At 38.7% G+C, this 23,631-nt stretch overlaps 2 protein-coding genes across 2 annotated transcripts; one reads left to right on the forward strand and one right to left on the reverse strand.

The window, feature by feature from the left end:
* Positions 1-1,115: 1,115 nt before the first annotated feature.
* LOC110823318 (uncharacterized) lies at positions 1,116-3,035 on the forward strand. The gene is made up of 2 exons (XM_022053681.2): positions 1,116-1,626; positions 2,809-3,035. The coding sequence occupies exon 1, from the start codon at positions 1,404-1,406 to the stop codon at positions 1,575-1,577; it is 174 nt and encodes a 57-aa protein (XP_021909373.1). The 5' UTR covers positions 1,116-1,403; the 3' UTR covers positions 1,578-1,626; positions 2,809-3,035.
* Positions 3,036-18,206: 15,171 nt separating this feature from the next.
* On the reverse strand, positions 18,207-21,174 carry G3PP1 (putative glycerol-3-phosphate transporter 1). The gene is made up of 3 exons (XM_022053866.2): positions 21,004-21,174; positions 19,121-20,187; positions 18,207-18,971 (listed from the first exon to the last, which is right to left on the reverse strand). The coding sequence occupies exons 2-3, from the start codon at positions 20,130-20,132 to the stop codon at positions 18,412-18,414; spliced, it is 1,572 nt and encodes a 523-aa protein (XP_021909558.1). The 5' UTR covers positions 20,133-20,187; positions 21,004-21,174; the 3' UTR covers positions 18,207-18,411.
* Between the last annotated feature and the right edge of the window lie 2,457 nt (positions 21,175-23,631).

A 23,631-nucleotide genomic window follows, 5' to 3' on the forward strand; every position in this document is an offset into this window, starting at 1 on the left:
ATAACGAATTTGAACAGACAAATAGTCATATTGTTTTTTTTATAAATATTTTAATTTTAAAAAAATATACAACTTTTCTTTTAAAAATAACATGATTATGAAGTATGAATATTAAGTATTAATTACCTTTTATTGGTTGGTAAACTATTGAACAAAATTTTTGCTCATGCATTTAATATACACCGACAACTTATAGTAAACAAGCATTTTAAAAGCTGATGGGATTGTTTCATATATAAAAAAATTATTTATAAATTTTATATTATATTCATAATCATTATTATAGATTTTAATGAAATGTGTATTAAATAAGTGTTCGTAGACTAACTTAACAATAAGCAAAATAATTATTTTTGCAAGTACTCAAAAAGTTTTGATGTGTATATTGTTAATTTATTATGTGTATTTCATTCATCTAATTGTGAAAATTAATAGTTAAATTATGAAATTATAAAATAATATTTTTAAATTTTTTTATTAACTATTTTAGTTTTATTGTTTTCTTTAGCAAAACTTTTTTGTTTATTTATTTATTTTTTATTTTTACATATAATATTTATAAATTTTATTTTACCTTTTAAAATAAAATATAATTATAATTTATATATTTAATATACAAAATTTTAATCATATTCATATATTTAATTCTTATAAAATAAAAAATAATATTCAACTCGTAAAATTAAAATACTATAAATTTAAAAAATACTTAAACTAATAAGTTAGTCGAGATGTCATCAGTCAGCATGATTATTACATTATTATTATTATTAAATTTATTAATTTTAATTATTTAATATATAAAAATTAGTTATAATATTTTATATATTTAATATACTACTGCATGAATTATACGAAAACATTCAGTTATACAATAAGAAATTTATATTATATCAATCAATTAAAACTAAAAATAAAAATAACTTTAAAATTAAAATATTATTTTTTTAAACCTAAATTTCGTATAAAAAAAGTGTTTAGAAAAATAATTGTTTCAATTAAAAATTATGGGAGACAGCTGGCAATTTGCTTGCAAATTCAACATACAGCAGCTTAAATGTTACTTTTCCTTTAATTTTTTTTTAATTAATTAAAAATGTTTATTTTAAGGGCTTTGATTTTCAAACTGGGCCGTTTCGCCGAACTTCTGCGAGAATGGAGAAGGTAAAACCGGGAAGTCGCTAGCTCTATGAACAGAGATTGTACAGAGCCGGGGAGACTTCCAGAACTCGGATCCCTGCGAAAGTCCTGGAATCTGAAATTTTAAGTAAAGAAAAGAAAAAGCTCCAATAATTCAGCGAAATCATTCGGCTGTGCTGTGCGTACAACTTAAATTTGGCGGTGGATTTCAGCCCTAATTTTACAGTTGAAGAGCCGATCTACAGTAGCACAGTAGTGGGAAGATGGGAATCATAAAGAGCAGTTTCTCCTTCATAGTCGGCACCGTGTGCGGGATTTATCTTGCTCAAAACTACAATGTTCCGAACGTCATGAAGCTTGCTAACTCGGCCCTCTTCATGGCCAGGCATGTGGAAGAGAAGTATCGGAAGCCCAAAAAAAGAGAGGACGACGATTAGCCCCAGCTATAAACGATAACGTATTGACAACAAGGAGAAGAAAGGCCAGGTTAATTGTCTTCCTCTTTAGTGGATTTTCTTTTTGTTTTTCCTGATCACATACAAGTCTAGAAATTAGAATCTGTATAAGAAGAGAAGTGAAACCAACCAAATGTTGGTAATAAAAATTATTGTAGTTGAGTTGATTGCGGATCGATATGAGAATTTTAAATTATTTGCTCATGAGATAAGCTCCTTGGTAAATTTGGATTCGTTTTTTCATTTTTTTTTTCTCGATTCAATTTCCTTGATTTGTTTTCTATTTAATTACATATTTGTATGTAGTGTTGAAGCTGACATAACTGAGCTTATCCTTCATTACATGGTTGTGTTGTTAATCTAGTCGCTGGAATTTGTTTAGCACAAGAATAATTCACCGTTAACCAGCATTCACTCTCCCATCGTAGTTGAATGTCTCTTGCCTTTGTGGGTAATTTTAACGAGGTTGTATTGTGAAGTATAGAGCTGCTTGTGAATCTATAAGTTTTTCTAAAATCTTTCAAGTTTAAAAACGACATATTGAGGATTGAAGTTGTTGATTGGTTGCCTTCATGGAGGTTCCACTACAAATCTGTAGAATTGATGACTGTACAAGAAAAGGGCGTCTAGTGAATGCTGAATGAGACACTACATATGTCATGCTAAGCCTCCATCTACCAGGGTTTGATAAAAGCTGCAGCGGGTATTTGGTAATTAGCAACTTAACATGGCAGGAAGTACATTAGTGGACCATGGTTTTCTTATTTTTCTGATGATAAACTTGAACCGGAGGTGTGTTTTCTGCAACAGTAAGGCTAAAATCAATAGAGTAGAAAAGTGGGTGGAAAATGAGTTTCTTTTGTTTTGTAAATGAAATTTAACAAGGCATGCAACATCTAATTTTGTCATCCAATTTTTAGATTTCAGTATTCTCAATGGAGGATTGGACAACATTTTACCAGTCATAGCCTAAATGTTTTCTCTGTCTGCTGGGTTAGTACATTTTTCTGGATGTGTTTGTGGAGTGAATCTTTTCCTAGGTTGGTAGGTTATGAATTTTTCTCTCCAATTCCTTTGTCCATCTGTGAATCCTCTCAGTTTGATAGTGGCTCTAGTGTCTCTATGGTTACTATCACTGTTAGATAATTGGGATTGCGATAGAAATTCGGACATTGTTCCTAAGTTTTTTTATTTTTGGCTATTTATTGGGCAGAATGCATTTGAAGGTTACAGGTTTAGTTTTGGCTGCAGTACAGTGATTGAGGTGAGGCATGGATATGTATGGGGAGTAGCTACATACTGTGATGTATATTTCTTTGTGGTCTCTGAGGGGCTTACTTTGCGGTTGGTTCAAAACTATCATATTTTTTCAAATCCTAAACCTTAGTTATTTGATATGTAAAAGATAGTTATAATTTATAATTGAGTCAAGTTTCCTCATGTCCTCAATTCTACAATGATGGATTTGATTTATTTATAAGTGGAGGAATCACAGAAATACCTACTTTGAATTTAACATAATTGACTTGGACTAGTGCTTTCATTCAAATTTCATCTCATTTATATTATATTTTTGTTCCTATTTTATAAAATTAATATTTGAATTGAACTTAAACTTAAACTTAAAAGGAGGGGACTGGCTGTGGTCTTATTGATTAAACTATTTGCTTATCAATTGCATAGTTCATACTCTACATTTTAATAGATAATTTTCTTCACATCTTCTTGAAAAATTCTAGAGCTTTGTCTCACAAGGATGCAGATGACAGTGGACTCCAAATGTACAACTGCTTTATTTTGCTTCATGGATCCTTTGTCCAACTTTATTCATGCCTTTCTGTTACATTGACTAATAACTTTTTCAATATAAAATATTGACTAATAACGACAATATGGTATTCATTATTTTCTGTGGTAACTGGTAGTAATTTGCTTCATTTTTAACTTAATCCTTTTATTTGCCAAATGATGAACTTAATCTCAACTCAATTGTCAGTGGTGATGACTGACTTAGTTGATGTGATTGGTTGAAATGCGAAAGTATTAGCATTAACTCCTGAAGTGCAGTACGGCTAGACCACGGTGCAGGGTAAGAAATAGAATAGGTTCTAAGATTAAATTCAATGGGGTAGGATTAGTTGTTATACTATTTTCCTTTGAAAATCCAATTGATCCACTTGCTAGGTTCACTTTTCCTTGTTCTTTTTCTGTGTGAAGAGATCTAGGATTCAAACCCTTTATGTTGCTATATCAAGAACATCAATAAAAGGATATGTAATATCCTAAAAAAACTATGTTAATTACATAAAGAATATAATAAGCATACATTAAGTTCCAAGAGAAAAAATTTGTTAATGAAAATTTTCTCTCACTTCCACACCTATCTCTTCTATTTGATTATTAACTCAAAGTTTGCTAGAAGTTAACTCTTCTCTCTCTCTTCCCCTACCTTTTTTTTTTTAACTATCATATAAACTTTACAAATTTTACCTGATTTCTTAGCTTCCTTTAATTCTTCTCAAATATGATTCTTTATTTTATAGAGATTCAAACTGAGAATCAAAATGAATATGAACGAGTAATGATTTAAAAATTTTAGTACGTAGATCTTAGGAGTTGAATATTTTATATAACTATTAGGCAGGGTTCGAAAACTTACGTAAGTAGATCCAGAGTATTCAGTGATCAATATAACACCATTAAGAAGGGTTAAGAAAATGATGTCAAGTAGATATCGAGGGTTGAGTGATTCATATGATTATTAGGCTAGGGAAAAGATATAAAGTTGCTTGATAGTTGGTCCCGTGACTTTTTCTTGTATTTATCATTAATTCTTTAATAATATATTTTTAGATATATATAAAATGATCTAACAATAAAAATTTTGGTGCTTAACTGGTTTATTAGCAGTCACTCAACTCATGGTGACATAATGTTATTAGACCAATTTACTATAAATCATACTATATTCGTCGTAGTTAGGATTAAGGTTTGCAAGTACTAATTCAGATAGTAGTGTTGGTTGCATAAATGGAATTGCGTTTTTAAAATGTAAAACTTTATTCATCTCTGCATGCTAATTTTGTCAGCATAATACTAAGTATTTATTAAAGTATTTATCTCCTATGGTGACTATAATCATTTTATTACTATCTATGGTGATTTTATATAATAAGTGCTAACTGGACCTGGAGAGGTTGCCATAATGTTGATGGAGCCTCTATAAAGTCAATTATAGAGTATGAAAAGATATGATGATTGATAAACTCTAGAAATATTAATTTGATTATTTGTGAGCTACTTGCTGAATTTAGGGATGGTCGGTTTGAAATCGATGTGTTCAAATTTTAATTTTAAACATTTTTAATATTTAAGTTAGTGATATCACTAGTTTAGAAAGATAAAATAAAATTGTATATCAATCCATAATCATTTAGCGAAAAGAATAATTCGGGTTACTTATGAAGAAGGATTTGGAATGCGCCAAATCATCAGCGATTCACAGCTTGCTGTTGACCCTCTTACCTCTCCCTTTCGAAAGAACCTTTCGATGTTTGTTATACAGTATGGATCCCTACACAGCTTAATCCCAACCAAAGCCCATGCAATTTGCCAAATTGGCCTGCAATAATTTTGTTAAAGGGCTCAATTCCTTCAAGTCCTATAAAATCCATTTTGGATCTTAATTGTAAGTTCACATTTTTCACTTTAAAATGAATCGGATAAATTATTAAATTAGTTCTTCATATTTGATATTTTTTTTAAATTTTGTCCTTAATATTTTTTAATTATAATTTAATACTTTTTTTTTTCTTTCAAATGTTTAGTGTTTAAATTTTTTTTTTTATTTTTAATAAAAAATTTAAAGCAATTAAATAATATTCAAATAATTTAAAAAGTAATTATAACTCGTTATTAAATTAATTAGTAATAATATTAGGAGTATTTGTTATTCTTAGTAATTAATTAAATGATATTATTTTTTAACATTCATATACTGTCTAATTATTCTAAACTATTAATAATTAAATACTATCAAATATAAACTAATTTAATAATTTACGTGGAGAAATTTAAGCAATTACAGTCCAAAATTTTTACGATTGCGAAAGTGGATTTCCTTTTTTTAACAGTTTTAGGTTTCGCATTCGCATTGTGGAGTTTGGTTGCAGAAGCCTTCGTCAGAAAGCAGCAGTTTGTTATCTTTTCCAAAAACTTCTGGTCTCTGGCAACTATCCACCCTCCTCAGTCGTCCGTACGTCATTCGTAAACTTTACGACACTTGTTGCCGTGCTATATTCTAATACTTTATTTTTATTTGATCTTATTTTATCAGCATATCTCGTCGCTAATTGGTGTGCCGCTCTGTTGCCTTGCCTGCCTACTCAGGCAATGGCAATGTCGGGTTTGGTGGCTAGGAGCATTCTACGTTTCTCTATGATGACGCCATACTCGAAACGATCTCTCTCAGCAGACATCAAAGTCGTCTTCACTTTTTATACCACGAACGAATGAAATAATATACTGTAGAACACTGCGACAATCGAGTAATTCTGAGATACGCATCCTGAAAACCTGCCCGTGATGGCAATCTTAACCTCCCCCGTTTATGCCCTTACTAACCATCACGTGCCTTTTTCAAACGCCGTTTAACTTCGCCGAAGAAGACAAATAAAACTTGTGATAATTAAATGCACCTTAATACATTTATATTTTGTATAAATTTACATTTATTTTTATTATAAAAACAAAAAAATATAATAAAAATAAAATAAATAATGATTTGGTTTTCATACTAATAATTTTGTTCAAATTAATTTTTATTTTAACCTTCACTTAAATTATTTTCTATAATCTCAAAAATATATTAATTTAATTCTTCTCTCTCATCAATTATTATCATTAAATTTAACTACATAATAAAAATAGATTAAATAAAAAATTAAGATGGAGATTAATTTAAACACGAATTAATACTAAATTATTATCTTAGTCAAAAGCTAATTAATTAATTAATTAAAAAAAAAGTAGTGGTTTACTGGGGGCACCATTTTAAAAATGGTATATGGTGGTGATTTTGGAGATCATTAGGTGTAAAATTCGTGGCCTAAAAAGGAAAGTGGATTTGAAGTGGTCCAATAATCAGATGGATATAAATACATATATTTAGAGAAGTTAGGCCCTCAATTTTTTAAATTTATATTTTTAGTGGATGAACCACCCACCAAAACCTTTTAGCTTTTTTTGTGTGGTTTACGTCAAAAACACTTAAAACAAAAGCTTACCATTATTTTAAGTAATTAAAATATAAATATATTTTATATAATAATAATATAAAAATCAAAACTTAAATATTTAAAGTGAAAATAAAAATAAAAATTGGCAAACATATAATTACTTTTAATTTTATTTACGTGATATAAAAATATTTAATCGTAATTTACGTTTTTGATTCATAATTAAATCATGTTTGGTCACATTTATTTTAAATTCATAATTGTCAATGAAATAATCAGTAAATCAACAACTTATGTGAATTAATCATTAAATTAATTTAAAATTATAATACTATAATCTTTCAAACTCCCATTATATTTATTTTGTATTATAAAGACTAGAAACACAATATAGTTTGCATTAAATAGAAACCCTTTTTTACCCTTATTAGTAAAGATGTAAAAGATGCAAATTTTCCTAGGTACATAGGGAAAGATCATGAAGCTACCTAACTTTCCTATTTCTAAAACTACATACATATATACACAGACACACACACATAATAGATTTTTGGTCATGTGGGTATTTTTCTACCTCTCTAAGTTAGACTTTCAAACTATCCAAAAGAACTTTGTTCCTATTTTCTTTCCTCCTATATGGGTCTGAATTAAAAGAGAAAAAAAAAAAGTATACATATACATTATTGAGAAAATACCATATATATATATATATAGACACACACACACACATAATAGATTTTTGGTCATGTGGGTATTTTTATACCTGTCTAAAGTTAGAGGTTCAAACTATCTAAAAGAACTTTGTCCCTATTTTCTTTCCTCCTATATGGGTCTGAATTAAAAGGAAAAAAAAAAGTATACATATACATATATATATATATATACACACACACACATATTAAAATGAAATGAGTATTTGAATATATCAAATGCGGAAGCGAGATCAAGATTTCAGTTAACATCCCTTACACGAAAAACCAAAAAACGTACTTAAAATATAAAAGATTAAACTAACTAAGAGAGAAACTCGAAAATAAAACTATGAGTATGACTACAGAGTCTCTAGGCATCCCCTTCATCGTCCTCCTGCGGAACGGGCTCGGGAACCATGTCTTCCTGATCTGAAATGGTTAAATAAGGAGTGAGCTACACTAGCCCAGTAAGAACATCACGATATCTCACCGTCACGGAGGTAAAGGTGGGTAAAAAAACACAAAAAGACCAATGGAGCATAATTTACAACAAACTCGTTTATTAACATGAAAACCTTTACCATCCACTTACCTCGGTGGAATTTATGAAAACAATATAAGAAAAACAATAACATTATCATAATCATGGAATAATATAAGCTGTAAAACATAACACTTATCACGCCTCTTGTAATTCAATCATTGTGCAACATATCTTTTTCTCATTTACCAGCCTACTAGTATCCGTGGGGGTCCATAGGGGTTCCGCTACCCGTTAACCTTTAACATTCATAATCAGTTTCCAGGGCCGTCCCCATACCCCGTCCGGTATGGGCGCCAAAACCATGAACCTCAATACCCCGTCCGGTATGAGGGTGAAACGGGCCGTCCCCATACCCCGTCCGGTATGGGCGCCAAAACCATAAACCTCAATACCTCGTCCGGTATGAGGGTGAAACGGGCCGTCCCCATACCCCGTCCGGTATGGGCGCCAAAATCATAAACCTCAATACCCCGTCCGGTATGAGGGTGAAACGGGCCGTCCCCATACCCCGTCCGGTATGGGCGCCAAAACCATAAGATCTCCGTACCCCGTCCGGCATGTGAGACCACAATCCCGGTAGGGTTCCCTACGGACCCGGTCCGTCCACCATCTCCCAGGATATCTAGTCAGGCTGACCCCCATAATACAATTATCAGTCTACACAATCTTTCATTTTCCTTTTCCTCAGTCAGCATCATCAATTCACATACAAACAAGCAAAACAGTAATTCATGCAAAACAGACAACATACAGTATCAGTTTTTTCAGTCATTCAACCCATGATTAATAAAAACGTAGTATATGCACACAAATCTGTAAAATGAACACATCAAACCTCATTTTGCATTTAAAGCTGTAAACAGGCCAAATAACAGTAAATCACCAATCACACTAGACTCGGGCTCCATTAGCCACCTTAAGCAATTTCACACATTCGTTAATTCAAGAAATACCGTTTTATCATTTTGAATTTTAATACCGTGATAGGAAATAGGGTGAGGGGTCCTTACTTGTTTTCGGGATCCGAATACGATTCACAGTACGCCTGCAGGCCGTCCCTAATTTTCCCTGAATTTTTCCCGGGGAACTGAAACACACTAACAATACCTGCACGTGTTCCAAAAAAAACCCAAATTAGGCCCAGGGCCTCTTTCGGCCCAAATCGCAACTCCGGCACGGCGGCTCCGCCGTGCTCCGGCGACGGCGCCGCCGCTGGCGGCGGCGAGTCGCCTCGGGTTGGCTGTTTTCGGTCGAATTCGGCCACACTCGCATCGGTCCTTGTGAGAAAACAACCCTAGGGCCCTCGGGGGGCCAAAAAATCACGGAAAAACGGAGCTTACCGGCGGCGGCGCTCTCGGGTGCGGCGGCTCTCCGGCGAGGTTCGTGTTTTGGTGATTCGGCTCCGGTCAACCTGTAGAGAAAAGAATGGTGATCACGGTGATATAAAAATTGCATCGAACGGAGGCCGGGAAGGGCCTCGTCGGAGGCAAAAACCGAGAGGGGGCGCGGCGGCGCCGCTGGTCTTCGGTCGCATATTCCGGCCGTTTGGCTGGAATTTCGGCTTCGATTTGGCCATAGGAGGAATCAGCGTGGAAAGACGAGTCGAGGGTATGAAATTTACCTCGATTGGCGGTCGGAAATTTCACCGGTGCGGCGGCGGGTGGCGGCGGTCGGCCTCTGGTTCGTCTTCTCCGGCGTGCGGCAGGCGGCTAGGGTTTGTGGTCTGGTGTGGGGGTTCTATTTATAACCCCTTGCCTTTTGATCTCAGCCGTCCATTTTGTTTTAATCTGGGCCGTTCGTTTTTGATTAAATCTGGGCCGTCCGTGCGATTGTATCTGGGCCGTCCGATCGCGCGATTGATCTGGGCCGTCGGATTTCACCCACGCGGATCGCCAACGTGGCTACCCTTCGGAGTGACGTGGTCTTGCCACGTGGCAGGCCCCGGTTGGCCGAGACTGCTGACCGGGCCTGCTGACGTGGCTTTTTTTTGTTTTTTTTTCCTCCTCCTTTCCGGGTGCTACAACTCTCCCCCCATAAAGAAATTTGGTCCCCAAATTTGCCTCATTACTCTTGATCAAACAGATGAGGATATTTGGCCCTAAATTCTGATTCCAGCTCCCAAGTCGCCTCCCTAGGCGTGTGGTTCTGCCACAAGACTTTTACAAATGATATTTCCCGGTTACGGAGTATTCTGCTTTCTCGGTCCGTGATACTGACCGGTACTTCTTCATAAGACAAGTCCTCTCGGAGTGAAAGCGGTTCATGAGCCACGATATGAGAAGGGTCCGGATTGTACTTGCGCAGCATAGATACATGAAACACATTGTGAACCCGGGAGAGCTCAGGGGGCAGTGCAAGTCTGTAGGCAGTGGTACCAATCTTGTCTAAGATTTCAAAGGGTCCAATGTATCTGGGGTTTAATTTTCCCCTCCTACCGAACCTACTAATTCCCTTGAAGGGGGTGACTTTAAGAAACACCCGGTCACCTTTCTCAAAGGCCAGGTCTCTCCTCCGGGTATCAGCATAGCTCTTCTGCCTACTCTGAGCTGTCTGGATGTTCTTCTTGATCTTAACTATCTTGGACGTGGTTTCTTCCACCAAATCCGGGCCAAACAATCTTCTATCGCCCACTTCCTCCCAACAAATCGGTGACCTACACGGACGCCCGTATAGCGCCTCGTATGGGGCCATGCCGATGCTTGCTTGGTAACTGTTGTTGTAGGCAAACTCCATCAGGGGTAGATGGTCGTCCCAATGGCCTCCGGAGTCAAGGACACAAGCTCGGAGCATATCCTCCAGCGTACGGATTGTCCTCTCTGATTGTCCATCGGTTTGGGGGTGGAAGGCAGTACTAAGGGACAACTTTATTCCCATAGCTTGCTGGAAACTATTCCAAAACCGAGAAGTGAATCTGGGATCCCTGTCGGATACCACTGTTACTGGGACTCCATGCAGTCTGACTATTTTCCGGACATACATTCTTGCCAACTTGTCCAAAGAATCAGTCATTCTGATGGCCAGGAAGTGGGAAGACTTAGTGAGTCGGTCAACAATTACCCATATGGCATCGTGTCCCGATCGTGCCTTGGGTAGTCCCGATACGAAGTCCATGGTGATGTGTTCCCACTTCCATTCTGGAATCGGTAAAGGCTGAAGCAACCCCCCTGGGCGTTGATGTTCTGCTTTGACCTGCTGACATACCAAGCACTTAGATACAAAGTCGGCTATATCTCTCTTCATCCCATTCCACCAGAATCGGGATCGCATAGTTTGGTACATTTTTGTACTTCCTGGATGCATGGCGAACCTTGAACTATGGGACTCTATCATGATGTCTCTTTTTAATTCATTGTCGTCTAGGACACACATTCTGTCCTTGAAACGAATCAATCTGTCGGCAGAGATCTGAAATTCTGAGTTCACTCCCTGTTCTGCATCCTTCTTGCGGGTTACTAGGGCGGGGTCGATTGACTGGGCTTCCTTTATTCTTTGGATTAACTCGGGTTGGACTGCTAGGTGGCTCAAACATGTGGCCCTCTTCAGATCTCGCAGTCGAACCTGCTGCGTAGCCCCAATGGACCTGCATTCTGAAACCATCAGATGGGCTAGGGTGCCTGCACTCTTCCTGCTGAGGGCATCGGCTACTACGTTGCCCTTACCTGGATGGTATAGGATGTCACAATCATAGTCCTTGAGGAGTTCCATCCACCTTCTCTGACGCATGTTGAGATCCTTCTGAGTGAAGATGTGCTTCAAGCTCTTATGATCGGTGTAGATATGAAAGGTCTCTCCATACAAATAATGGCGCCAGATTTTCAAGGCGTGTATGATTACGACAAGCTCCAAGTCATGGGTAGGATAGTTCTTCTCATGATTCTTTAGCTGTCTAGACCCATATGCTATAACCTTTCCATGCTGCATCAGAACACAACCCAGGCCCAGATAGGAAGCATCACTATAAACTGTATACCCTCCTGATCCACTCGGTAGAGCCAGCACGGGTGCAGTAGTCAGTCGCTTCTTCAATTCTGAAAAACTCCTTTCGCAGTTCTCATTCCAATCAAACTTTGCATTCTTCTTTGTGAGTCGGGTTAGAGGGGCCGCTAGACTGGAGAACCCTTCGACAAATCGGCGGTAATAACCCGCCATCCCTAGGAAACTGCGAATTTCCTTAACTGTTGTCAGCCTTTCCCAACCAAGTACCGCTTCAACCTTTTCGGGGTTCACCGACACCCCTTCCTTCGATATAATATGTCCTAGGAAGGCGGTTTGCTCGAGCCAAAATCCACACTTGCTCAACTTTGCATACAACTTCTTTTCCCTGAGTACCTGGAGGACTTGGGCAAGATGATGAGCATGTTCTTCTCTACTTTTTGAGTAGACTAAGATATCATCGATGAACACGATGACAAATTTATCCAAAAACTCTCTGAAGATTCTGTTCATTAGATCCATAAAGATGGCCGGGGCGTTGGTTAGCCCAAACGGCATAACCAGGAACTCATAGTGTCCGTACCTGGTTCGGAATGCCGTCTTGGGGATGTCTTCTGCTCTCACTTTTATCTGATGGTAACCTGATCGTAGATCTATTTTAGAAAAGACCTGTGCACCCTGCAACTGATCGAAAAGGTCATCAATCCGGGGAAGAGGGTACTTGTTTTTAATTGTTACCTTGTTTATCCTTCTATAGTCAATACACAGTCTCAACGTTCCATCCCCTTTCTTTACAAAAGTAACCCCGGCACCCCATGGGGAAATGCTGTGTCTAATGAAGCCACTGTTTTGTAGCTCAGTGATTTGTTTCCTTAGCTCTTCCATCTCGATGCGGCTCATTCGGTAAGGAGCTACCGAGATGGGTTGGGTTCCTGGCTGTAAGTCTATGGTGAACTCGACCTCTCTGTCCCCTGGTAGACCGGGCAGTTCATCCGGGAATACGTTTGGAAAGTCTCGGACTACTGGAATCTCTTGGATACAAACTTCCTTCTTGGGTTTACCTAGTTAGGGAAAATACAATATCAACGCACTGGGAATTAAGAAGAAAAGAATTTGTCATTAGGGAGAATCAGTACCGAATAATTTTATTAACTTGTAAATGGCTCCTCGTTGGGAGGATTAAATACAATCTTTTTATTAAAGCAGTCTATGGTGGCGTGATACGCCGCTAGCCAATCCATTCCTAGGATTACATCAAAATCCCCTGTGTCTAACCCTATCAGGTCTACCCTCAATTTCCTATCTGCTATCTCCACGGCACATGCCCTGTAGACAACCTCTCCTAGCAATGTCTCCCCCCCAGCGGTAGATACAAACAATAATGAATCAAGTCTATCAGGTGATACACAAATTTTGGAAGCAAGAACATGTGAAATAAAAGAATGTGATGCACCAGTATCAAACAAAATATGAGCAATGTGGCCAGAGATAGTATACATACCATGTACCACGTCCGGGTCTGCGTCGGCATCCCTCTGGGTAAGGTTGTAAACTCTGCCCTGGATTGGAGGCCTCTCTTAATTCTGGTTCCTAGGGCACTCCCTCGCATAGTGCTGGGCACTGCCACATATGCGACAGGTGTTGTTGAGGCGGTAGCAGGGTCGGTCCCCATGATCCCTGCCGCAGTACTGCCAGATCTTCCCACGAGCTACCCCCATAGCCTGAGGAGGGCCCTGAACGGCAGGCCTGGGTCTCTTACTGGGTTGGACAGGCATGGTAGGCGCTGGCCTGCGGAGCGGGGCTGAAGGTCGGGAACTTCCCGCTAGCTGAGGGCGGGTGTCGAAACTCCTTTCTATGATCTGCGCCTTTGCCAGGACTGCCGAATATGTCTCGAGCTCCATCACCAACAAGTGCTGTCTGATCGCCGGGCGGAGGCCCCACTGGAATTTCCTGGCCTTTCGGCCCTCATCCAACAATGTCTCCGGGGCATGTCGGCCCAGCTCCAGGAACTTGCGGGCATACTCCGACACTGTCATATTACCCTGGACCAATTGAGCAAATTCCATTTCCTTTAAATGTTGGATGTGTTTAGGGAGATACTCCGCATGGAAAGCCGCTAGGAACTGCTCCCAAGTAACTGGTACAGGCAGGGTGGCCCGCTTGAGCTCCCACCAGCGTACCGCCTCCCCTACCAGCATGTAGGAGGCAATGGCAGCCCTCTGCTCAGGAATTACCCCCAAGGTCTCAAAGGCTCTCTCAGTCTCTGCCAGCCAGTATTGGGCCTCTTCGAAAGAGGATCCCCCTGAAAAGGTAGAAGGGTTCAGTCTCCTGTACCTCTCTATGAAGCTGGGGTCGATCAAGGAGGGAGCGGGGTCCCGAGGTAGAGGGACTGGGACCGGCTGAGGGTGAACTGGGGGACCCTGTGGTGGCGCCTGCTGATGTGGTGGGGGCACTGGAATGTGCTGTGGCGGCACCTGTTGGTACTGTGGCTGTGGTACCGGGTCGTACTGCGGCTGTGGTGCCGGGTGGTGCTGTGGAGGAACAGGCTCCTGCCGGGGTGGCTCGGGATCAGCCTGCTGTAGCGGGGCCTCAACCTGCGCTAGCGGAGGAGGTCCGGGTAACTCCATTCTCTCCTCTTGCCTTCGCTGGGCAGCTACGAGAGCTTCCACCATCTCATATAATCTGTCCAAATCCTCCCGAAGCGAATTATCTTGGGCCGCTCGGTTTAGTGGGGGTCTTCCTCTCCTCATTTCTGTGTACCTGCATTTACAAGGAATGGTTGAGTAACGACCAATCGGTGAGTATTTCTTTAAAGGACTATAGTGTAAGGGATGGGTCCGAGGAAATGCGGCTCTGATACCAACTGTAACGGCCCCGGAAATATTAAAATGAAATGAGTATTTGAATATATCAAATGCGGAAGCGAGATCAAGATTTCAGTTAACATCCCTTACACGAAAAACCAAAAAACGTACTTAAAATATAAAAGATTAAACTAACTAAGAGAGAAACTCGAAAATAAAACTATGAGTATGACTACAGAGTCTCTAGGCATCCCCTTCGTCGTCCTCCTGCGGAACGAGCTCGGGAACCATGTCTTCCTGATCTGAAATGGTTAAATAAGGAGTGAGCTACACTAGCCCAGTAAGAACATCACGATATCTCACCGTCACGGAGGTAAAGGTGGGTAGAAAAATACAAAAAGACCAATGGAGCATAATTTACAACAAACTCCTTTATTAACATGAAAACCTTTACCATCCACTTACCTCGGTGGAATTTATGAAAACAATATAAGAAAAACAATAATATTATCATAATCATGGAATAATATAAGCTGTAAAACATAACACTTATCACGCCTCTTGTAATTCAATCATTGTGCAACATATCTTTTTCTCATTTACCAGCCTACTAGTATCCGTGGGGGTCCATAGGGGTTCCACTACCCGTTAACCTTTAACATTCATAATCAGTTTCCAGGGCCGTCCCCATACCCCGTCCGGTATGGGCGCCAAAACCATGAACCTCAATACCCCGTCCGGTATGAGGGTGAAACGGGCCGTCCCCATACCCCGTCCGGTATGGGCGCCAAAACCATAAACCTCAATACCCCGTCCGGTATGAGGGTGAAACGGGCCGTCCCCATACCCCGTCCGGTATGGGCGCCAAAACCATAAACCTCAATACCCCGTCCGGTATGAGGGTGAAACGGGCCGTCCCCATACCCCGTCCGGTATGAGGGTGAAACGGGCCGTCCCCATACCCCGTCCGGTATGGGCGCCAAAACCATAAACCTCAATACCCCGTCCGGTATGAGGGTGAAACGGGCCGTCCCCATACCCCGTCCGGTATGGGCGCCAAAACCATAAGATCTCCATACCCCATCCGGCATGTGAGACCACAATCCCGGTAGGGTTCCCTACGGACCCGGTCCGTCCACCATCTCCCAGGATATCTAGTCAGGCTGACCCCCATAATACAATTATCAGTCTACACAATCTTTCATTTTCCTTTTTCTCAGTCAGCATCATCAATTCACATACAAACAAGCAAAACAGTAATTCATGCCAAACAGACAACATACAGTATCAGTTTTTTCAGTCATTCAACCCATGATTAATAAAAACGTAGTATATGCACACAAATCTGTAAAATGAACACATCAAACCTCATTTTGCATTTAAAGCTGTAAACATGCCAAATAACAGTAAATCACCAATCACACTAGACTCGGGCTCCATTAGCCACCTTAAACAATTTCACACATTCGTTAATTCAAGAAATACCGTTTTATCATTTTGAACTTTAATACCGTGATAGGAAATAGGGTGAGGGGTCCTTACTTGTTTTCGGGATCCGAATACGATTCACAGTGCGCCTGCAGGCCGTCCCTAATTTTCCCTGAATTTTTTCCGGGGAACTGAAACACACTAACAGTACCTGCACGTGTTCCAAAAAAAAATCCAAATTAGGCCCAGGGCCTCTTTCGGCCCAAATCGCAACTCCGGCACGGCGGCTCCGCCGTGCTCCGGCGACGGTGCCGCCGCTGGCGGTGGCGAGTCGCCTCGGGTTGGCTGTTTTCGGCCGAATTCGGCCACACTCGCATCGGTCCTTGTGAGAAAACAACCCTAGGGCCCTCGGGGGGCCAAAAAATCACGGAAAAACGGAGCTTACCGGCGGCGGCGCTCTCGGGTGCGGCGGCTCTCCGGCGAGGTTCGTGTTTTGGTGATTCGGCTCCGGTCAACCTGTAGAGAAAAGAATGGTGATCACGGTGATATAAAAATTGCATCGAACGGAGGCCGGGAAGGGCCTCGTCGGAGGCAAAAACCGAGAGGGGACGCGGCGGCGCCGCTGGTCTTCGGCCGCGTATTCCAGCCGTTTGGCCGGGATTTCAGCTTCGATTTGGCCATAGGAGGAATCAGCGTGGAAAAACGAGTTGGGGGTATGAAATTTACCTTGATCGGCGGTCGGAAATTTCCCCGGTGCGGCGGCGGGTGGCGGCGGTCGGCCTCTGGTTCGTCTTCTCCGGCGAGCGGCAGGCGGCTAGGGTTTGTGGTCTGGTGTGGGGGTTCTATTTATAACCCCTTGCCTTTTGATCTCAGCCGTCCATTTTGTTTTATCTGGGCCGTTCGTTTTTGATTGAATCTGTGCCGTCTGTGCGATTGTATCTGGGTCGTCCGATCGCGCGATTGATCTGGGCCGTCGGATTTCACCCACGCGGATCGCCAACGTGGCTACCATTCGGAGTGACGTGGTCTTGCCACGTGGCAGGCCCCGGTTGGCCGGGACTGCTGACCGGGCCTGCTGACGTGGCTGCTGACGTGGCTTTTTTTTTTGTTTTTTTTTTCCTCCTCCTTTCCGGGTGCTACACACACACACACACATAATTGATTTTTGGTCATGTGGGTATTTTTCTACCTCTCTAAGTTAGAGGTTCAAACTATCCAAAAGAACTTTGTCCCTATTTTCTTTCCTCCTATATGGGTCTGAATTAAAAGGGAAAAAAAAGAAAAGTATACATACACGTTATTGAGAAAATACCATATATATATGTGTGTGTGTGTGTGTGTGTGTGTGTAATTGGAATCATACGTGTGCCACTTACTTTTGAGGATGCTGTCCTAGGAAACAAAATATATTTCCTCTCCACATTTCCATACATGGGAACTTTGGCTGTAGATACACTGCAATAAATTCATCAAATACACAGAAAGCATTTGTGAAAAGTCAAGAATTGGCCCCATGTTTTGGTTGAGAATATAAAATGGCATCTTCCTTCCAGTTGCGTTGAACACTTTGGCATCACATCCCATTTTCAATATTACACTCAAGTAAATTGAATAATTTATCTTCTCATACAAATATCTAAAGTTTTATTATTATTATTATTGCAGATAATATTTTTTAACAATTGCCGTTCGTTAGAAGTAAATTTTAATTGGAGTGATTAGATTATTTCATTAAATTAGCTTACGTTTGTTAACTTTGTATTTTTTTTTTTAAGGCAAATGTTGCCTTGTTTGCTTTCTTGCCTCTTCAGCTGGCTTTGAGAGCACATTTCACTTTCAGGCTTCTCCCGTGGAAGATCATCTTTCTCGTACACCCATATATCGGATTGAAGTCTCCCCCCTGCTTTTCAACATCAGCAACCAGCTGTTAATTTCTCTCAAATTATATATAAAAGAAGCCACACATTGTTGAGTGAGCAAATCCTGGTTGACGATCCCATTCTTGAATTCATATCGTATATTACAAAAAAATTGTACATATATATGGACAAGAATAGAGATTCTATCTCTCCTCCATCTGTCCTGTCCTTTAAAATTTTCCTCCATGATCGTGGAGAAAAGGAAGAAAAATATTTTATCTCTACCTTCTTTATCCCTCTATCTATATTCTTATAGGGCTTATACATTTAGTTCTGAAGATCTCGTTGTGAGTCTTTCTTGTGATCTCGATTCCGAAATCTTAGCAGCCACCTCTGCCACGACAAGCTGGGTAAGCAGCAGTCCTGCAATCAGAGCTGCTCCCATTAACATTGTGAAAACTGCACTCCAGCTTTTGGAAGATATGTAACCAGTCAGTAATGGCCCGATTGCAGCTCCAACGGAGCCGGTTCCATCTATAATTGCTGTAACAGTTGCTAATGCTCTTGAGTTCCCTTTTAGTGAACTGTGTGTTCCCAGGTCAGCCGAAACAGCTGTGGTTATAAGAGCATAAGGGCCATTCACGAACATGCCGGTGATGAACATAAGAGCAATGTTCATAGTTAAGGAGAGTTGGCCATAGCTGCGGTAGAAGAAGAGAGCAGGAATTGCACAGTACATGAAACTTGCAGCCGTTATAGCTCTGGCATCGAGACGATCAGAAATGTGGCCGGCAAGTATCCCTCCGACCACACCTCCAACATCAAACAACGTTGACAAGTTTCCAGCGGTCTCACTAGATAAATACTTTCCTTCAATGGCTGCAAAAATTGATGAAATGGGAATTAGAAATTGTCCCAAGAGTCATACTATATTGCACAATTATTCCATGCATGTAAAGGAGAATATTAGCGGATGTAATTCAATTTAGCTAATTAAAAGAATCAATAAAAGAAATAAATCAAGTTACCTGTGTGGCTAATATAGAAAGGAAGCCAATATAGAAAAGTATAAGCAACTAATTTGGCGAAGAAGAGGCAGAGGGCAAAAGATGCAACTCCAGGAATTTTCCATGCTTCTAAAAAGCCCACAGCTTCCTCCTTCAGTTCTGTCCCTGAATTTAAGAGAGGCTCTCTTGTTTCCTCTCCAGGTTTCCTCGGAGAAGACATTTCGTCCTCATTTTTATCAGCTCCAACAGATTCAGGACTAACTGGCAATAAAAGGAAAACCACTATGCCAATGAAAGCAATCAAGAGACCAGGTGCAACAAAGGACCAACCCCATCCATATCTCAATAGCGCAGCAGCAACCAAAGAGCCTGTGATGTTTCCAACTGATGTATGAGCATTCCATATACCCATGATTAGCCCTCTCTTTTTCTTTCCACACCAGTTCCCAACCACTGCAACAACTGAAGGCCACCCAGTTGATTGAAATAAACCAGCAAGCATTTGCGCTATCAAGTAGTAGTAGAAGTTATGGACGTTTGCCCAGTATCCGACACCAAAAAGTGAAGTGAAAACACCAGTACCAATCATTCCAACTGTTAGAAATATCCTCAAATTCATTCTATCACCCAAGTGTCCAGAGAAGTACATTCCCAGGGCATATACCGATAGAAAAGCGACATCGAGTTCACCAAGCAAGGACGTTCCATCTGGTCTATTAAATGGAAACCAACCATCTCCAAGCTTCCATGAAAGTCCTCCTCCTATCGCTGTTTCATCTCTGTAAATTACTCTCCAAGAGAAGAATTTCAAGCCCAGTTCTGATGGGGATGATTGGGGATCAAGGGTACTCTTAACTACGCTGGTGGTTTTTCTTGCAGCATGGTAGCTGGTGTATGCTAAAAATGTAACAATCAAGACAATGACTTGGTGGGTTTTGTATGAGAGCTTGGACTGCTTGATGTACTCTATGAACCGGATTCCCGGCGGCTTGCCATGAGAACTCTGAGGTTCCGATTCCGGCAACGAACCCATGTACTGATCCTGCGTGGAAGATTCAAGTTCTTCCCGGCGTAACAAAAATGGCAAGCTGGAAAGTAGAGGAATACAAAATATAATATGAAACCGGAATTCAATAAACGAATTAAGCTTTGCGCAATAAACAAATCAGAGAATCCACTAAAGAGAAATGATAATAGGGTCAACAAAAAGTTAAAGCTGATTTCTCATAAATCAAACGACAGACATCACAATATGGAATCGATTGCTCTAATATAATTACAGGTATAAATCAGTAGAGGAAAAAAAAAAAAAAAAAAAAGAAAGATCGCCTCAGATTTTTGAACCTCGGTAAAGCATAACTTAGAAGAATCAGTTCATGGAAAATTTATCAAGACAGCCTAAATTGTTCAGGATGTTCATAACAAGAGTTTCAGACGGAAAAAGAGGAACATCCACGCCGAACCTTTACCGATTAATTCTCAAATTCAGTTTCTGTAAACAAATATCAGCGCGGCATGGAAAAACTCAAAAGATTCTTTAACCTGAGCCAAGAGTCCAAGACAGGCTCTCAATCTATTCTACAAGCCGAAAGAGTTATCAAAACCTTAAGAAGATGATTTACAGCTACACGTTTTCATCGGAATTTGAGAAAATGTCAAAGAAAAAAAAGATCAGACGTGTCACTACTTCAATATTCAGGACAAAATGATCGATGAAAACGATCTTCGATTACCGTTTTTATTAAAATTCATTTCCGCCGGATCCTTCCTTCCATAAAATCGATAAAAACAAAACGTAAAGTCTAAAATAGGAAACTGAAGCAGAAGATTCAACAACAATACACAAATAAGAGTCAAAACAAATTGACTTGAATCGGAACTTCCATGAAAACATCGAAGCATACCTTTTCACTTAAGCAAAGCTTGATATAAGGCTGCTCCGTCTCTCTGAAAACTCTCACTTTCTAGGTGGACAGAGATTCTCTCTGGCTCCTTTTTTTTTTTTTTTTTTGTTCTCTCGGGTTCCTTTGATTTCGGTTTCTTAACCACCCCAAAAACGCTTGAGAATTGGAGCTTCAACGGGAGGATACTTAAGCTTGGATTTAATAGTAATTTAAACAGGTGAAATTCCCATTCTACCCCTGTTAACTTCCCTGTAGTCAGTCAATAATTCTTTTTTCTAATTTCCAATTTTAGAAAGGGGATGGTAATTTGACATAATTGCCCTTGCATGGTAAGGGGCTTAAATATTAGGTAGCAAACTGCCAAACTCAAACTCCCACCAGTAGGTGTCACCGAACCCTAAAATTTGGCCATTTCTTTTTCTTTAAAAATATAAAGACAGTTCTTAAAAATAATAATTTGATTCTTAATTATTGATATATTTTATTTTTTTTATATGTTATTAAAATTTTGAATAATTTTTATATTTTAAAATTTAAATTTATTTATAATTTAACTTAACGTGTGAGACAGAGAGTGATAATATATTTTTTTATAAATATTATATTTTTTTAATTAAAATAAAAATAATTTTTTATATATATATTTTTATAATAATTTTTTTTTATAAATTTACAAAAAATTATATTTTTTTATTGAGTGTTGTGGGCATTTCTAATTTTATATTAAAATAAAAAATAATATTATTTTTAAAGAATGATTCTTTATGATTTGTATTTTTTATTCTAATTGTATATATAATTATTGACATGAGCGTAAAAAAAATATATAAAAAAGCAATTGACTCAAGGAATTTGAATTTAAGTTTTTTATTATGTTTATGCTAGTAATATATGATAATTATATATTTTTAAATTTTTATGTACTAACAGGATATTAATTTTTATATTTATGATTACGTAATGGATTATATAAATTATGAGGAAAATTACTCTGCAAGATTATTAATAATTTGTGGGTCTTTTCATAAAAATAATAATAATATAAATAATTTGTCACCAATTAAAAATAATTTATACTTTCAATTGATTTTTTTATTTTTTATTTTCGAAAATAATTTACAATACATTTAATTCAGAAACCATAATTGGGCACCATTTAAATAACTTAAATTTAAAATTCTCTAAACCAAATTAATGGAATCATTTTCTAATGGAACACGCATGAAATAATCGAAATATATATTAAGAAAATCGAAAGGGTATTTTAGTAAAAACACCCGAAATTTTTACGACCCCCGGGGGGAGGGTTATAAAAGTAATTTCGTCTGTCCGTCTTAGATTTTAATAAAAAGAGCGGGCGTGGAGAGGCGGAAGCATATTCGCATATCCAAAAGGAATTATTCTTAACGTGAAGCGTATATCCTCCTCCGCCGCAACAGGGGCCCACTCGCCACGTCAACGTACGGATGATACTGACGTGGCGAGACCAGTGGTGTATAAGTGGGAGCATCTCTAACACGTGGCAATTGTCACCGAGCGAAATGCCACGCTTGCATTTGCGAACGTGTTTGTCTGGATGTCGGTTGCATGATGATCGATGCAGCCGCACCTCAGGAAGGCGCAAAGAAATTTCGTACCGGTGTCTGGTTTTCAAAACTGGGGGACTCCAGTTATTTCTCTTTTGGTGGGTAGTGAATAATTTGGTCACGTATGGAAGGCAGTATATCAACTTTATTATCCCTTATAAAGTTTGATAGGTACATACATATATATTGAAGATAAGGAATAGATATTGATGCTTGTTTTTTGGATAAGAAATTAATAAATTCATGCCTTTGATTTAATTTTCTAAAAATAAATTTGGGTTATTTTCATTTTTAAATTAATTTTAAGATTTTATTTTAATTTTTCTGATTAAATAATAGTTTTTTTTTGTTAAGCTAGGACCGTATTAATGTGTGGGCTTATTAGAGGGAGTACTTAATGATGGATTGAAGATCGGGTCTTCATTATTGAGTCGTCTATATAATATATATATTTTTTGAACATTGAACATATACATATACATTTATAAAATTATATTATGTATTTTTAATTTTTGATTTTAAACATAAATATTTGAGTCAATTAGGTGATACAAGCATGTTATATTTGTTCATTGAAACAGGCCATAAATCAGTGGCCTAGTGAACTGTGAATCTCGGCTCCCGTTTTCCAAAGTCCAGCAGCCATCAGAAGAGACCTTTGACTTCAAAAGGTCAACATTGGTCAACTGAGCAATCCAAACCGGGTCCATATTTTTTGGTCCACAAGCCCGGTCCAATAACATTTAGGAACGGTCTGATTCCTTTTTTTTTTTTTAAAATGGGTTTAGGCTCTAAATCTTAACCCATAAAATTTAATTGTGGAAATCAATTTTTTTTGCCATTATGACGTCATCATATTAATAGCCTCATTAACATATAATTTATTAATTATTGGTATTGTACGATAAATGCAAGAGTATGGTAATATTATAGTTATATCATGTTTTAAAAAATTATATATTAATATATGGTAATAACAATTGTTTCTATTTAAATTGATAAGCTGATGTGGTTATATATTTGATCAAATTATATATTTTAT

Source organism: Carica papaya, chromosome 9, assembly GCF_054855325.1.
Source record: "Carica papaya isolate Zhongbai chromosome 9, ASM5485532v1, whole genome shotgun sequence".
Lineage (NCBI taxonomy): Eukaryota > Viridiplantae > Streptophyta > Magnoliopsida > Brassicales > Caricaceae > Carica > Carica papaya.

What these genes read in the sequence shown, in the direction of transcription:
- LOC110823318 (XM_022053681.2), top strand. Translation starts at nt 1,404, where the DNA reads ATGGGAATCATAAAGAGCAGTTTCTCCTTCATAGTCGGCACCGTGTGC.
- G3PP1 (XM_022053866.2), bottom strand. Translation starts at nt 20,132, where the DNA reads ATGGGTTCGTTGCCGGAATCGGAACCTCAGAGTTCTCATGGCAAGCCG. An exon ending in TTTCTATATTAGCCACACAG is followed by an intron (nt 18,972 to 19,120) that starts GTAACTTGATTT and finishes CAATTTTTGCAG; the next exon opens with CCATTGAAGGAAAGTATTTA.